Source organism: Cryptotermes secundus, unplaced genomic scaffold (assembly GCF_002891405.2).
Source record: "Cryptotermes secundus unplaced genomic scaffold, Csec_1.0 scaffold446, whole genome shotgun sequence".
In the NCBI taxonomy this organism is placed as follows: Eukaryota; Metazoa; Arthropoda; class Insecta; order Blattodea; family Kalotermitidae; genus Cryptotermes; species Cryptotermes secundus.
In genome coordinates, this window is record NW_019731271.1 from 2,654,791 (window position 1) to 2,671,594 (window position 16,804).

General features: G+C 37.7%; 1 protein-coding gene across 1 annotated transcript in view; it reads left to right on the top strand.

The window, feature by feature from the left end:
- Positions 1–15,884, top strand: part of LOC111866802 (acetylcholinesterase) — a gene marked incomplete in the record, with an annotated part of 712,234 nt that extends 696,350 nt beyond the window's left edge. Inside the window, 3 exon segments of the mRNA XM_033752417.1 lie at positions 5,286–5,645; positions 12,219–12,751; positions 14,885–15,884. Coding sequence (XP_033608308.1) covers positions 5,286–5,449 — 164 coding nt within the window.
- Positions 15,885–16,804: the final 920 nt, after the last annotated feature.

Below are 16,804 nucleotides of genomic sequence, written 5' to 3' on the forward strand. Positions count from 1 at the left end.
TATGTACTATATTTTACTTTAGTCAGGTCCAAGTTGGAATATGCCTTGGTAGTTTGGAACTCCATCACCCCAACTGATGCCAATAAGCTTGAGCGCATCCAGCAGAAGTTTGCGTCCGTATGTTTTTATCGTTTTTTCCATCATATTTCATATAATTATACTGATGCTTTAGAGAAATTAAGTCTACAATCTTTACATAAACGGAGACATCACCTATGCTGCCAACGCGGTGGGTAAGGATCTCGACATATTTGCAATCGGAACAGTTTCTGCCAATCATATTTTGCATGTAAATAAAAAAAAAAGTTGGAATCAGTTAATATAATATTTATACATTGATCCATTAAAAATTGAATTGTTTTACACGTATTTTATTGCTGCCATGTCTATTCCAGTCAAATTGAAATTGCATATATTTTAATTTTCTCACTTCTCAATGATAGGTTTGATTTATGTTGATAGTGTTATTATTATAATTATTAATTGAGTTATTGTTATTATTATCACTTCTATTATTATCATTATTTTTATTAATTTCGTTGTTATTATTATTATTATTTTATGCTGCTCTATTTGAAACTCAAATTGTCACATTGTGGCTTTGTCTGTGTATGTTTGCTTCTGTATCTTATTCATGCTAACTGTGTAATTAATATAGAGTATCATTTTTGTATTTTGTTTTTTAATTGTTTTTGTGTATATCTCTATTCGTGCTAGCTTTGTAATTGGCCTCTGTGCTGTTAAGTTTGCACGTAAATAAACATGAATTGAATTTAAATATTTATTCGCATGTCTCCTAGTGACCAGACCGGAAACAGAAGTGGGGGAACTTAAAATGCGATATATTTCCTGTTTTATATTTACGAGTTATATTTCTGATTTTATGTGAAGTATGAATGTTCTATTTAATGTAATAGAAACCTGAATTTAATCAGAATTTGTAATCTCTTGTTGTTGTTGTTATCACAGAAGTACCGACTTGAGTCACAAGAAGCCTTCCATCTTCTGGCAGTGTTAAATCCTCAAATACATGAAATTAGTGTGGACCATTATGTGGCAACTCTGGGTTTTCATAGCACTTGGGGATTCCTTTCTTAGCTACGCATGAATACCCGAAGCTAAATTTAAATTATACCTTGCAAAATAATTTGAAAATCCCGATTTGCTACTTGAAACATATGCACGACTGTAAGTAGGATTTCTCTTCTGTCTTATTTCGTTTGAGTAAGGCTATAAATTAGATAGTTCTCAAATATTTCTGTAACAGGTTGGAGAAAATAAACATTCGTGTTAGTTTTAATATTTCCTCCGTGTAAGTGCTCTGAAAATAATTTTTCTACTGTGTATTTTAAAAACCCTATGACTAAAATTGTAATTGTATTAATTTCTCTTCTATTATTACATGTACAGCCCTTTGTTGGATCTTGGCCACTTTTTCAGTTTCTTGATCCTATACACTGTCGTTAGGACTAGTGGGAAGGGGGATCAGCCGTTGCAAGGCTCATAGGACAGCACAAATACATAATAAAAGCACACAGATGTCCATGCCTTGAGTGGGATTCGAACCCACGATGCCAGCATTCAAGCGACCGAGGACAGTTAACGCCTTAAACCCCTCGGCAACTGTAATCAGCATAAGATACCACTATGTAATTTAAATTTCTCACCATATGATGATTTACATGTGATATGGAGGAATTGATGCTTAAAATGTTTCCTATCCCTATAAGTTAGTTTTAAGTTTAGCCTTTAATTTTCGAACCAAATATTGTTTGATATTTTGACAAACGATTTTAACCAGTGATGCTGAGCATATGAGTATTTTGAACAAATGAAGTCATATATGGACGATGGGGATCACATTGAAAATAACCATTAATTCTGAGTATTTTTTATCAAATAACAATTTAGTTTTAAGTAAGGTGAAAATTCATAAGCGAAATTCATATGGGAAATCAAATCGATTTTACTCCTTCATATGCGTATATATATATAATATATCATATTTATATCATATATTGATTCATCAGTACAAAAGCGAGAGGTAGAACCCTGGTACAATAAAAGACTCCTTCCACTGATCAGACAATTTTTCCTTATGCCAAATAGAATTAATTAGATTTTGGATCTTAGAATGTAATATTTCACCTCCTGCTTGAATAAGTTCTGCCGGATACAAAACTATAATTTTGCCTGTTGTTCTGAATGGGTGTGAAAATTGGTCTCTGACGTTAAGAAAGGAACATAGACTGAGGGTGTTTAAGAACAGCGTGTTCAGGAGAATATTTGGACCTAAGAAAGATGAAGTGACAGGAGGTTGGAGAAAACTGCATGATGATGAGCTTCATAACTTGTACTCTTCTCCAATTAGAATGATAAAGTCAAGGAGGATAATGTGTGCAGGGCATGTAGCACGAATGGGGGAGACGAGGAATGCGTATAGGATATTGGTGGGAAAGCCGGAAGGAAAGAGACCACTGAGAAGACCAAGGCGTAGGTGGGTGGACAATATTAAAATGGATCTTAGAGAGATAGGATGGGATGGTATTGATTGGATTGATCTGACTCAGGATAGGGACCGGTTGAGGGCCCTTGTGAACATGGTAATGAACCTTCGGGTTCCATAAAATGCTGGGAAATTCTTGAGTAGCTGCAGAATTGGCGGCTCCTCCAGAAGGACTCAGCTCCATGAGTAAATAAGAACCCTGGAAGACGAGTAGTAAGAGAACAGTTAATACTGGGCATTCATTTTGTCATTACAGGTACATTCATGACCTTGACAAGTGAGGAAGGAAGTTAAAGAATAAATCGTATTTCAGTGCAATATCCACATGGACATTCCGTGCGCAACGCACTCATCTACCGGGATTTATTGTAATATGAAGTTAATTCTTCTCTTCCCGCAGTCTTCCTCTACTTTTCCACAAAGATCCGAGAAAACAGAACGAAGCCCTTAATCCAATAGGCAGTGAATTAAGCTTACACCTCTCCCGCGACTGCATCCGTTCTGCGGTGGTATGACTCACGGCAAATTGCAGCCGCGGCGCGCACTTGATTGTACGCACTGTATATTTTCATTGCAACAGAGAAATGATCAGCAACACTTCATATTTTAAAAGTCCCACTTTATTCTAAGACTAATAGGGTACCTGTGAAACTGTGAAAAGCGGTGTTCACTGACCAGACAGAGCTAAACACGCAGTTGTAGCTCATATGCAAACTGAGACTGCCAGTTCAGCACCAATCTACCGCATAGTTACTTGCTCGTGTTTTCTGTACTCTGTTTTGTATTGACAAAGGTCTTGAATTACATTCAACTTTCGAAAACTTTCTGAAACATAATACACCACAACTGCACATGCTGCGAAAATAGGAGAAAGACGTGTCAAAAAAAAAATTCAGCAGTTTGTACTACTGGGTAAGTCATGTCTAACAGTAACCGCACCGTTTATAGGAAATGAAGCTGACATTGATTACGTGACCACTGAAAGAGTGGGAAATTCAAAACTACGTTGATACCCTAGTTCTCTGATCGTCACCTGCGGTGTTGAGTAATTAACTGTGTTGTCTTCTTATATTCACATCTAATGAATACGTTAAAATCATGACGCATTTTTTCCTTTAAATGTTTCCATTATTATGCAGATTGTATCAAATTACAATGTGTTTATATGACTTAATTGCTAAATTCTTTAGTCCTATATAATTACTTAGCAGAGATTCTCGTGATCTGAAGATTGTTACAGTCCCCAGCCCACTAAACTGAGGCCTGTTTGAGAAACCGCCAACCACTCGGATCGTCAAACGTGTTCGGGACAGCCGAAAACTTTATCCTGACCTGAGAATCCACTACATCTCTTCACAATTTATTTCATTATGATTCGGCTTAAAATTCCACCCATCTCCACCTGGGTCTCCCGAGTATTCTCGTCTCGTCAGGAGTTAGGAATTAAGTTGTGTGTGAAGAATTCTGTCTCCTGGGATATCAGTTAGCGCCGTGTAGTTCTTTGAAAATCAGTGGATGTTTCGGAGAAATGTGTCATATCTATATTCTTGCTGCTTTCTTGCTTGCTTCCTTGCTTTCCTACCTTGAAGATGTAGACATGTTCCACTGAAACGTCAGCTGACCTTCAAGGGGCTGATATATCCCAGAAGATAGAAGTCTTCATACCCACCGCTGTAAGAGCCTCAAATCCTACAAAGTTCCGTGCGCATTTCGCCTTTTCCATTCTAGCTGCGTGATTAACAAAAAATTTTTGGACATCATCTCGTCATATTTGCAAGTTAATAATGGAGAATGATTGCCTGAGATTTGTAGGAAAATTCACTATTTATTCTGTACCAACTTTTGTGTCCTCTGCCGCAGTGATCCAATTATTACCACTGAGAAATCGAACAGTAAGAAGAGATTTTCTGCACTTCAAGGGTTATTATTATCCCACATTTATCAAAAAAGAAGCACAGGGTGTCCGGATGAAAGGTATCCAAAATAAAATTATTATATTTCAGAAAGAATTTATTATACATATTAATGGTTTACACCATTACAAAGGGGAACTATTCTGCGTAGATAATGTTCTAAATAAATTTAAATTTGGGCTCTCTTAGTGGCATGACAAATATCCAGGCTTCAAGCATGTTTGGTGTTATCGTAGCCACAGCGTCCTTTATTCGAGCTTTCAGGTGTTCAAGGTTGTTGATCTTAACCTGGTAGACAATGTTCTTCACATAACCCCACAAGAAAAATCGGCTGTGGTTAGACCTGACGACCTAAGAGGTCAAGCGATTGGTCCACCTCTGCCAATTCACATCCCAGCTATCTCCTGTCAGGTGATTCCTAACATGGCAAAAATGTGGCGGCGTATGCGCTTAAGCCGGGTATGAAAAAGAAATCTTGCAGCGTTTTCCTTTCCGATGACAAACCGGATACGTGTATGACAATTAGTTTCCATGATAGAAATTTCTTGTTTTGGGTACCTTTCATCCGGACAACATTTACATTAGTGTCACACTACTCAAAGGAGTACACAAACAGTTAGTCCTAAACCCAGTGGTAGTAATATTTCTCTCAACCTTGGAAGTTTGCATGAAGGCCATGTTGGTGTTATTAACGAGCTGTTACGACTGTTGGAGCGTGGACGCTCCCAGTCACATCACGTCCTTGTTAACTTTCATATAAGTTAACTGACGATTAAAGAGTTATTACTTGGGATGGACATGCACAGGGACACGATGCCATCATGAATCTAAGTTTCCCTTGACAACACTGTTTCTTTTCATTGCAGCCAATCCTCAGACCCAGCCGGAGAACTGTCCCAGTAGCAGTTCCGGAGCGAGAGGAGGTATCAGCTCGGTGTCCAGGATGCTGATGAGTGTGCTAATCACACCCATGGCCTCGTGTTTGACCCTGAAGGTCATTATACTGTTGGGACAACGAGGATTGGTGTAGTACAAACTGTGCAGGACATGAGCTGCATGCAGCTAACCTGCAGAGACAGATGGAGCCAGAAGGAAGCTTCGGAGACAGACAAGAAGCGGTCAGAACATCGCGTATTGTCTTCTAGAGAATAGTGCGTGACTCCTAGGATGCTTTAGTTAACGATATATTGGTTTACCGTTTGATCGTTATTTTTAAAATAATAAAGGTATGTAAATAATTATAAGAAAATGCCGCATCTCTCTAAATTTTATTCAGAATGAAGATGGCTAGGTGCGCATGTTGGTATAGGTTACGTCAGAATGCGAGTAGATCCTGCCTCCCCACTAGTAATCGCTTTTCGCTACTAAAGGCTAAAGTACTTGCATATTAACCTAGAATCCATCATAAAACTGTGGAGCAGGAAGTGCGCACTGAAGCCGAAGAATAAGCATATATTTGTCTGCAGATTTAGAAACATAATATGATCACAAGACAAAAATCAACATTCAGATTTCTGGCTCATATCTATACGATCAGTAATGTAATTAATCCCATAAGCGGCACATATAACCCTAAAACTGTCTTGTACACTCACTACGAAATACTGAATACTATTTTTTTTTCGCTCAGTATATTAAAAGTATGCCTGTTGGTGAAAATTAAAATGAAGTAAATCGAAAAAAAAAGATGCGAAAAATTACGTGGTACTGTAATACTAGAAACGCATGCAGTGGTAGGAAACGTGCATATCGCACTTGAACGCACACTCGTCTCTGAACAAGAACGAATATAGAGACAGCTACTTCAGGCGTTAATCGGCTGCCGAAATGGGGTAAAATAGCATTCATGAATAGAAACAGAGCTTCTTTTTCTTCCTGTTCCAAATTCAGAGCCATCTATCACGCGGTCTACCCATATAACTATGATACTTCGGTTTGCATTTAAATGCAAGCTTCGGGAGACTTTGAGTTGACTGAACTTTCTCCCTCCATAATCTCCTCTTTTTTTTTTTCCTTGGCACTACAGCCCCAGTGGTCCTAGGCCTACCTCCATGAACTTCTCCGCCATAATCTCCTTGTATATTACGTGTATTTTACTGAACCTATGTTTAACTCGTATAATTCATTAACAAATATCCTTGATGACCATTTTCATGTATGTATAATCTTCTATTTCACTGTTTCCTGCATAAATGTTTAAGTATTCTATACATAAACAAGTGTTCTTGTCATTCTGTCAAGACAGGCCATTATGACATAGTCATTTTTATATGATTTTTCAACGGCGGTGACTATGAAGAATGCCGTCTTCTGGGATGTGGCGTCGTGTAAATATTATGTAACCCGACGTTTCGGAGGAACGTATCGCCCCATATTCAGGGTATAAAAATCCGCGAGCGAGGAACCAGCATTAGCAGGCGGTACGTTCCTCCAAAGCGTCGGTTTACACAATATCTACACGGCGCCACATCCCAGAAGACGGAATTCTTCATAAATTAAGTTATTTACAACTTTTCAAGTATATCTAAGAGAGCATCTTCTGACCAAAGAATGTGTAAATATCAGTTGCTGATAATCTTACTCCAATATGATCTAAATATAACTGTTCAAAATTTCTTCAGCTTGACGACATAACATCGTCACGATGAATTTATAAAGAGTATGACTCGTTTGGTTTGCAGTGGTTACATCTGAAACCCATTATTTCGAGTTGGTGTAAATTTATTTATACATTCTGAAAGTGGAGTCTGCAGGGAAGACGGTCATGAGCTTTAGATCTTTTTAATTGCTAGTGGGGTGGGACTGAGTCCCTTGTACCGCGGCCACTTCTGGCGTATTGCACCAGCCCCAGATGATAGGTGAGGGTGATTGTGGAGCAATTGGTGGAATGAAGATTGACAGAGGAAACCGAAGTACTCAGAGAAAACCTGCCCCAGCGCCACTTTGTCCACCACAAATCCCACTTCACCAGAGCTGGGATCGAACCCGGGCCGCCGCAATGGGAAGCCAGCGACTAACCGATCGAGCTATTGCGCGGCCATGCGCTTTAAATACTGACAGCTTGACTGACATTTATCGTGACAGCTTGAATACAAGAATGCATGGATAGCAGCCGATATCGCAAGGGGTGGCTAACTGAAATGAGCCTACGGTATATTTAAGGAAGTACACAAGATATTGGGACCCAGTTCCAGAAACCTTTAGAATAAAAACAAAGCCAGCTGTGTAGCCGTCGCTCTATAAAGTATATTTTTATTTTTATTTTGTACTAAATATCACATATACTGTACGTAACTCCGAGTTTTATAGCTTCTTTTCTTTTGGACGCGACATATTTACGTTAAATTCCAATGCATTTTTCTGATGTATTCAGACTTACTGCGCATACAGGGTAAGAAATAATATCTAGATTTTTATGGGGACGAGATGATGAATTTCTTAGTATTAAATTTGTTGTAGGAATGCCACACGGAAACCACCAACCAACTTTAACCTGTTTTATAAGAACTTACTGCCAGTATAGTCAGGACATTGTGGCCGTGTTATGCAATCCCCCAGAAATCCCATGATTTAGATATTACGTAACCGTATTAATGTAACCAGAAAAATACACTCACATAAAATGTTCTCTTTGTTTTATTTAAGAACAACTGAATTCATACCCGAAGCGTGAGCTGTAGAGTCTTTTTCAGATTTACTTTGCAGACGAGGTTTCTGCTGAGTTATTCGATAGATTGTGGGTCACTGAACCGTGAGTGCATTTCCGCCTTTTGCTCTGTGATACTGTAGCCTCTGTCCCTTGAGTCCATTCCCCTGACAAGATGTATATCTTGACTCATATAAATTAATTTGTTTAGTATTTAGTTGTTATTTTTTTATTGCTAGTGGGGTGGGACTAGGTCCCTTGTACTACGGCCACTTCTGGCCTATTGTACCAGCCCCAGATGACAGGTGAGGGTGATTGTGGAGCAATTGGTGGAATGAAGATTGTCAGGGGAAACCGAAGTAATCGGAGAAAACCTGCCCAAGCGCCACTTTGACCACCACAAATCCCACTTGAGCAGACCCGGAATCGAACGCGGGCCGCCGCGATGGAAATCCACCGACTAACCGCTTAAGATATGGCGCGGCCTATTATTTAGTTAAGTTGTCAATATTATTTTTACTATATTGCAACTGCTCCGGTTTTATACTGTTTTAACGCAGCTGTTCAAACAGTTTATTAAATCGTGATACATAAATTGCAGTTTCACCGTGATACAGTCGACAAATATTCCACGGAACGAGGCGTTAGTAACAGTCATATCCATTTATAACACATTTAGTTTTCTAGCCTAAAATCCTTATATTTTCTTGCAAATTAATAAAATATTTTCTGAATCCTGTAGTTTTATGTTTCATTTTCTGCAGGTCTCTTTCTCGTTATATCTATATTTTAGTGAAAAAGTTTACCATACCGCAATAGGCACTTTAGTGAATCACAAGAAATAATCCTAGAATCACAGTTGAATCGTAAACACTCAGAAATCAACTTCACTCATTATATAACATTTGCAGAATAAATAACCTCTACGTAATTTTGTAAATACGTATATGTTATCCTGGAGATATCTCGAGGTGAATTAAATTAACCAATAGTAGTTGAAGGCCATCTACTCCCATTGCCCAGAAACCGTGGTCGCCGAAATAATTATCTCAAAATAATTCCCTAAAATAAAATTTTTGCATAACAGCTTTTAAATTTCCCATCTCCTTGGGGACTTTCCATCCCCGAAAATATAGCACACGTGTCCTCCAAAATTTTTATCCTGTATTTACTGTACGTATTTTCAGTCTTTTTAGACTCCCATATTTATTATGCAATCTGAGTTAATACATTTAGCATAATGATGTGAAAAGGAAAGAAAAAGAACGTGTAGAATACCGCTCATTAGCGGTGCTCCTTGTGCAGTAGATAAAGTCTGGTATGATTTGTGGGAGAATACTTACAAACTAGGGACTTAAGATCTAAATAATAATACTACATTATACAAGAAATCTGTTTGGGAGATCATGTGGAAGATGTCTTCTCAGTCTGCGGAGAGGCGGGGGTGCAGAGAGTTGAGACACTTCTTGGTTAATGTGCATGTTGAGCCGTGATCTGTATTTCGAACTTAGTCGACTGATTTCTTCTTGAACTGTAGGTATTTGTAGATCGTGTCTGATGATGGCATTGGGGACATACCAAGGGGCGTCCGTTAGCAGACGCAGAGCTTTAGACTGAAATCGCTCAAAGATGGCAATGTTGGTGTTCGAAGCAGAGCCCCATAGTTGAATGCCATATGTCCACACAGGTTTGATGATGATTTTGTAAATGAGGAGCTTGTTGTTTAGAGTTAGTTTAGATCTTCGTCCAAGTAGCCAGTNGGGCAATCTGATCAAGTAACTGGAGGAGGGGTGGAAGGACGGTGACGTCACTGACAAAAATTGGGGGTGGTTTGTGGGTGACTTCAGTAGTTGGGGGTTGAGGCTTTTCTGAGGAAGTGCCAGATGATAGGGCTGAGAATTGGTTATGTGTTGGGATGGGATGAAGCCAATGGTGTTCTTCTTTTGGGAGCTTGGACTCACGTGTGGAATCCTCGTGGAGCTTGCGACTTCTTTTGGTTGAAATCTTGGACCAGGGGATGGGCCCCTGTGAGGAAGACGTATCCATTTCTATGTCCGTTGAATGAAATCCAGGAGATGCTGGTGAGCGATGGGTGCACCCGAGTCGATAAACGTGGACAGTTCCAGAATACAGGTGATGGGTATGAAGAAAATAATAAGTAAGCAACTAAGATTCACTATTAAACTCGTTGGTCAGGGTTGAGGTTGACTGTTTATGCCACAGTCCTCAAGCAAGTATACAGTAGTCAGATAACAAATGAGAGCGTGTTGATACTTTGTCTCACGCAAAATGGTTGTGTAATGAATAAAGGGCCTAAATCGGACCCCAGTGTAAAGCAGAATTTCTTAGTTTGAAATTAATATTATCTCTGACATTACAGATCATTCCAAGTAAATGTTATTCGTTTTAATTTCCTTCCCGAAGCTAAACCTGCCCTCCTTTATTCTATATTTGGTGTGTAGGGATAGCTCGACCACTGAATTCACCGGCTATAGATTGAATGACCAGAGTTCGATTTCATGCAGTCCAGGTGCTTTCCTCTATTGTGCAAAGTGCAGACCGGAACTAGGGCGTATAGCCTCCTGTCCAGTAGGTACCGGAGGCTATTTCATCGCAAGAACGTGAAGCTTGTCTGCATCTAGTTGAGAATAATGCATAGGGCTTAATTTCCACACATCTGTCCACGCTTTCATAGTGTTATGGTCAGACACAGCACGTCTCCGTAATTTTTAAGAAGTTGTTATTCACTTTATGGTTGCTGAAATCAAAATGCTTGATGTTACATAAAACGGATTCATATTTCTTACCGTTTATAGAAAATCGCAAGAATTTCATGTTGAAATTATCAGAAAATTGTTGTCGCATATATACTTGAAACGGAAGTAACATATATAAAAAGAAATGCAGTCTTTAAAATCCTTGCTTTGATCATAAACTTTGTACTTGGCAATTTAAGTAAAATAGAGCATACGATTAATCACAAGAAGTAACTCATGTTCCCTCGGCGGTGTGTTCAAGCATACATCCATGAATGCTTTTTGCTTCTACTTCGGAAGTGCTGCAATCGATACGTGTTCTCGCAACAGATCGAACAACACGAGATCAGTTTGAAGTTTACGGATTGCTTCGTGATCATCTCACTTAATTACCACACCCTAACAAATGAGCGTATAAGCAGTGATATGAAATATTATATAATGTAAGTGTAAAAATAACACACAAACTAATAATGTAGGAAAGAACTAAGAAATAAATTTCTAATTAAGTTTTATCGTTACGAACCAAAATTGCAAGAAATAATATTGAATGACTTTGAAACCTAAGGTTACGTTCTTTCGGAATATGACGCCGTCTAGTTCGGTAGGTAGGTGCACACATTTTAGAGGAACCTGCTGCTTCTATTTACAGCGTTATATTCCACAAGAAACTAATCTCAAACTCAAATCTCACATGACTTTGAAACTGATCTCAAAAATGAGATATTCAGACATCTTGCATATCTAAAAATAAATATAGAATTTTAAAATTATATAAGTATCTTCTCCTATATTGCCTTATCATAATTAGTTGATAATTTTTATAAAATATGTCTTCAGAACAATAAATAGCTAGTGCCTAATAATTTTCATACAAAATAAAACAGTTGCTAATTCCGAACAATACTACGCTTGGCTTTCAAAATGATTTTACAGTTTAGGCTATCTGAAAATCTTTGCCCTCGAAATATTTACATATAGGAAATAGTAAACATGTTTTGAAATCCTGCACACTTAAATAACATTTTACTTATATTCTGCATAGACTGTCCCTAAGGAGACTTGGCACATATCTCAGTATTTAACTACAAATTTACAAGAATATTGAAATGAAATATAAATTAACCAAAACATATCTATGAAGACGGTGCAAATATTTAAGGCCTACGTCCTTTCGACAGATATAATGTAAATCGTAGGTCATATATAAAAAAGTATAGGAAGGAATACAGTTATGAATTGACACTTAATTTAATTATCATCAATTTGAAACAGTTATTTTTAAAATGTCCTATTATAAATATTAAATAAAACGTGTAGATTTTTCAGCTAACAGAGCTGCAAGAATAAAATGCTGTAGAATTTTTAAACACAAGAATTTAATGTGATTTTAACAGACAATAGGATGCACATATCTCAAGATGAAACCATTTAGTAAAGAAACTGCACGTGCTCCAATATTGTGCAAATTTTTCCACAAATTATATGTTGTATAACGTGATTAGGAAATGTGTTCTGTATTAAGTAACTGAAAAGAACTAGTTTATAATGTGACTGAAAATGTATATTTACGTGTGTAACGAAAGACTGGTCCTGGTGCAGAGGTAAAAACGAATATGAGATTTTGGTATAAACATTAACTTGAAGGTACTGTTAAAACTGAACTAGGGCTAACGGAACATGAAGATTACTGTGGAAATATTAAATTTTAATGCTATAAGTCATGATTACAGTCATAGAAACTGTTTGTTTTGAGTGAAAACAACTGATATATATCAGGAAGAAAACGAATCAAGTGCTTCTAAACTGAACATATGTTTAGTTGTATATCAGTGTGTAGACAATTTTCATTGACAGATGCTCTAGCCAGTGCTTTATGTGTGGTTCTACTCAGCAGAAATACCTACGCCTTATACATATCACTAAGAAGGTAAGTTCTCTTTTCTCGTCTTGCAGATATCTCTAGTTGTAAGAATACTCCATCAGACTTTGTCATGGAAGCATCAGCTTTTCAGGCACGCAAGAATTAAACATATTTATATTTACGTAGGCGAGTCAAACGAAAACCTTAAATATTTTTTGAGTATTATTTATTGTGTACAAGTGGTACAAAGCTGTATCACTTTTCAACATAATCTCCCCCACGCTCAATGCAAGTCCTCCAGCACTTACGAAGTGCATGAATTCTTTTAGAAAAAAAATTCTTTGGTAGTCCGCGCAACCACTTATGCACCGCGTGGCGTACCTCTTCATCAGAACGCAACGTCTTTCCTCCCATTGCTTCCTTGAGTGGTCCAAACATATGGAAATCACTTGGGGCAAGGTCTGGTGAGTATGCCGGATGAGGAAGACACTCAAAATGCAGGTCATTGATTGTCGCAACTGTTGTACGGGCAGTATGGGGCCTTGCATTGTCATGTTGCAAAAGGATACCTGTGGACAGCAATCCACGTTCCTTTGATTTGATTGCAGGCCGAAGATGATTTTTTAGGAGATCTGAGAATGACGCACTGGTGACAGTGGTCCCTCTAGGCGTGTAGTGCTCCAAGATGACGCCTTTTTTGTCCCAAAAGAGAGTCAGCATAACCTTCCCTGCTGATGGTTTTGTTCGAAACTTCTCCGGTTTTGGAGATGAGGAATGGCGCCATTCTTCCTCGCTCTCTTCGTTTCCGGTTGGTGGAAGTGAACCCAGGTTTCGTCCCCAGTAACGATTCTTGCAAGGAAGTCATCACCTCGTTCAAAGCGCCGCAGAATTTCTTCACAAGCATCAATACGTCGGTCTTTCAATTCAGGAGTCAGCTGCCGTGGCACCCATCTTGCAGACACTTTGTGAAACTGGAGCACATCGTGCACAATGTGGTGTGCTGAACCATGACTAATGTTTAAACTTGCTGGAATTTCATTCAATGTCACTCGACGGTTTTCAACTGCTGCAGTTTTCTCTGGAGTCACAACTCGATGTGCCTGACCCGGACGAGGAGCATCTTCCACTGAAGCCACACCATTCGCAAACTTCATACTCCATTCGTACACTTGCTGCTGTGACAAACATGCATCACCATACTGAAACTTCATTCTTCGATAAATTTCAATAGGTTTCACACCTTCACTACACAAAATCCGAATAACAGAACGCTTTTCTTCCCTGGTGCAAGTCTTAAGTGGGGCAGCCATCTTATACTGGTGCTGTGACGGTGTTTGTGCATCTGCACTATGCTGCAACCTACAGACCATTCTGCCCGCAGTTTGTAGCACGCTTACCAACTTACAGGATAATGACGCAAAATTTCGATTTTTTATTAAAAATTTAAGGTTTTCATTTGACTCACCCTCGTATTATTAATTTTGGTGTTTTGAAGGTTTGAGAAATATTTTTACAGTTATTAAGTTGTCCCTTAAGCTCTCCATTGTATCAGCACTCCAAGGTCTATCATCTTCTTAGCAGTAGCCTGCGATAGTACCTCATAACTAACGTGTTCAAACTAGTTTAGTTACTAAATAACTACAGGAAATGATGCGTTAGCTCTAATTTTCTTGCATAAATTTCGAAATAATACCTATATGTTCTTAGGTCTGTTGTTCAAAGAAGGATTACTAGGATTGTAAAATTAAGGGCTGTAGAGAGATTGAAAGAGGCATGTAAGTAAGATAAACCTGTATTTAAATGTAAAATATTTATTTAGACTTTCAATTGGAGTCCAAATTTGTGTTCCTTTCTCAATGAATGAGCGTTCAGCTCTTAAATGCCCATACAAATTTATGGATACTGTCTACTCCAATTCATAACTAACATGTTTCTAACAGTATTTTTAAAACAATTGTTTTGAAGCAGAATCGCTTATTACACTTTTCCCATACCTTGCATCCTGTAGCCGACCGCGTACCGTAATTTGAAATACAAGCAAGAAGTTGACGTAAATTGGACGTTCGATTCTGCAGAGGGCAGTTGTTACAGTCAATGTATACCAGTAGTAGATGAATTAGCCAAATTAACGTACACAATTTCAGTTTGTTGAACTATTAAATTAATTGTTTTAATGACTTGTTTTGTTCTGATTTTCAGCCTTGCAAGTTCCACATAATTCTCCAAGGTTTCCAAGTGCTGACTTCTCTGGTAGAAAGTGGTGCATTACACTATTAATAAGTACATACTGTTACAACTTAAATGAGAAAAATTCTTAAGAAATGATTAATACGCATTGTTATCTTTTAACTATAAACAACATACTTCTGCTGCCTGCCTCACTTCCATATATTTACTTGCAAAATAAATTACTAATAAAACAGTACAATGAATAAAATAAGAAAATAAACTAAAACAAAAATTGCATTGCCGCTGCTGCTGTTGTTAATGAGACTATTACATAGTAAATAATAATAGAAAATGCTTCCTTGGGCCATATGCAAAACATCTACCTTCCTGCTTAAATCAGGCAATTTTGCATTCTAGTTCTGACATTTGTTCTCTATACCCACGGAAAGTTTAACTTATGTTTTAAACTGATATACTACAACTCAAAAATATAGCTATGTGGTCAGATAAGGTCGCAATTTCTTTCGTTTGAACCCACTTATTCTGTGTTACTGGGGTCAGGGTCCCCAAATATTGGAAGCATGAGCTTTTAAATTCTTGGCTTTGCAAGCAGATGAAGATATGTACCGAACGGTTATCGGTTGTCTGTTGAACGGTGCTCAAACACCAGCCAAATTTAAGCAGCAAGGTTTATTTTTTGACACAGTGCTCTATACTCATATTTTTAGTGAGAGCTTTTTTTGCTTTCCAATGACGTAAGTTATATATAAATAAATATATATAAGATTATGTACAGTTAAGATGTGTTCAAGTAAACATGTTAATGATGAAATGGGAAGGAAGGTTTAAAAATGATGTCATTGAATGAAGAGAAGGACAGAGATATTGGATACCGCTCACTAGAGGAACTACGAGTATCAGTTTGTGGGAATATAACATCATTAGGTACGTGAATGACAGTTGACAGAGATTATTTAAAATTTTGCTTTTTAAACAGAAGTCTCTTAACCTTTTGACGCTGGTAAATATTGGAAAATATGGAACTGTCAAATTATTCTTATTAGCTGACCAAAATAGACACTAACCCATACGTTTGTGGTCCTAACACTTGGACACCCGGCCCGTCTCAATATGTATTAATAATATATGCCACGAGCCAATACTATGTCAATTACATACTCGTAATAGTATTTGTCAACCAAGATTAATGACGTCATTCTTGCAACCCTCTCTTCTGCGAAATAACCTACCATATCTATGTACATATTGAATGTCTTGTGTTTTCATTTGTACATAATGGTAATATTGTCTTGAGTTACTAATAAAGACATGGTGGCCACAACCATATTGAAAAATTATTGTAATGAAAATCTATATTGCAACAATGTACATTTTGTAATGCTCATAGATTTCATAATTTAAAAAATATATTACTATGTAAAGCTACAATAATTATATGTTATTTAATGCGTAAGAATTGTATGGCATGGGAGGGATGTTTTATCAACGACTGTAAAAAAATGAAAATAGAATAACATAAAATATTTGTAAAATAGTGTATAAGGCCTCTTGGAGTAATTAATGCCCATTCTTGCACAGCTAAAGCAAACTGAATTATTTGTTTCCACAATCACGCTATATTCTGATTCTCACCACAAAAACAGTTGATTTTATATTTAACAACTCCCTGTCTCTTTCACACCCAATGCAACTGAAATTTCTCTCTTTACTTTCTACTCATTTCTTCTTCTGGTCTTTATTATTCGTTCTCTGTTCCATTCTCTCCTTATTTTATCTTTTACTCTTCTTTCCTTCGACTTCTCTTGTTTTCTGTCGCCTTCATTCTTCGCCCCTTCTTCTATTCTCCCTTTCTCAGCCACCTCTTCCTCCTCATTTTCTTCCTACGCCGTCTCATCTTTCTCTCGCTCTTGTTCTTTCATTCTTCTTTTC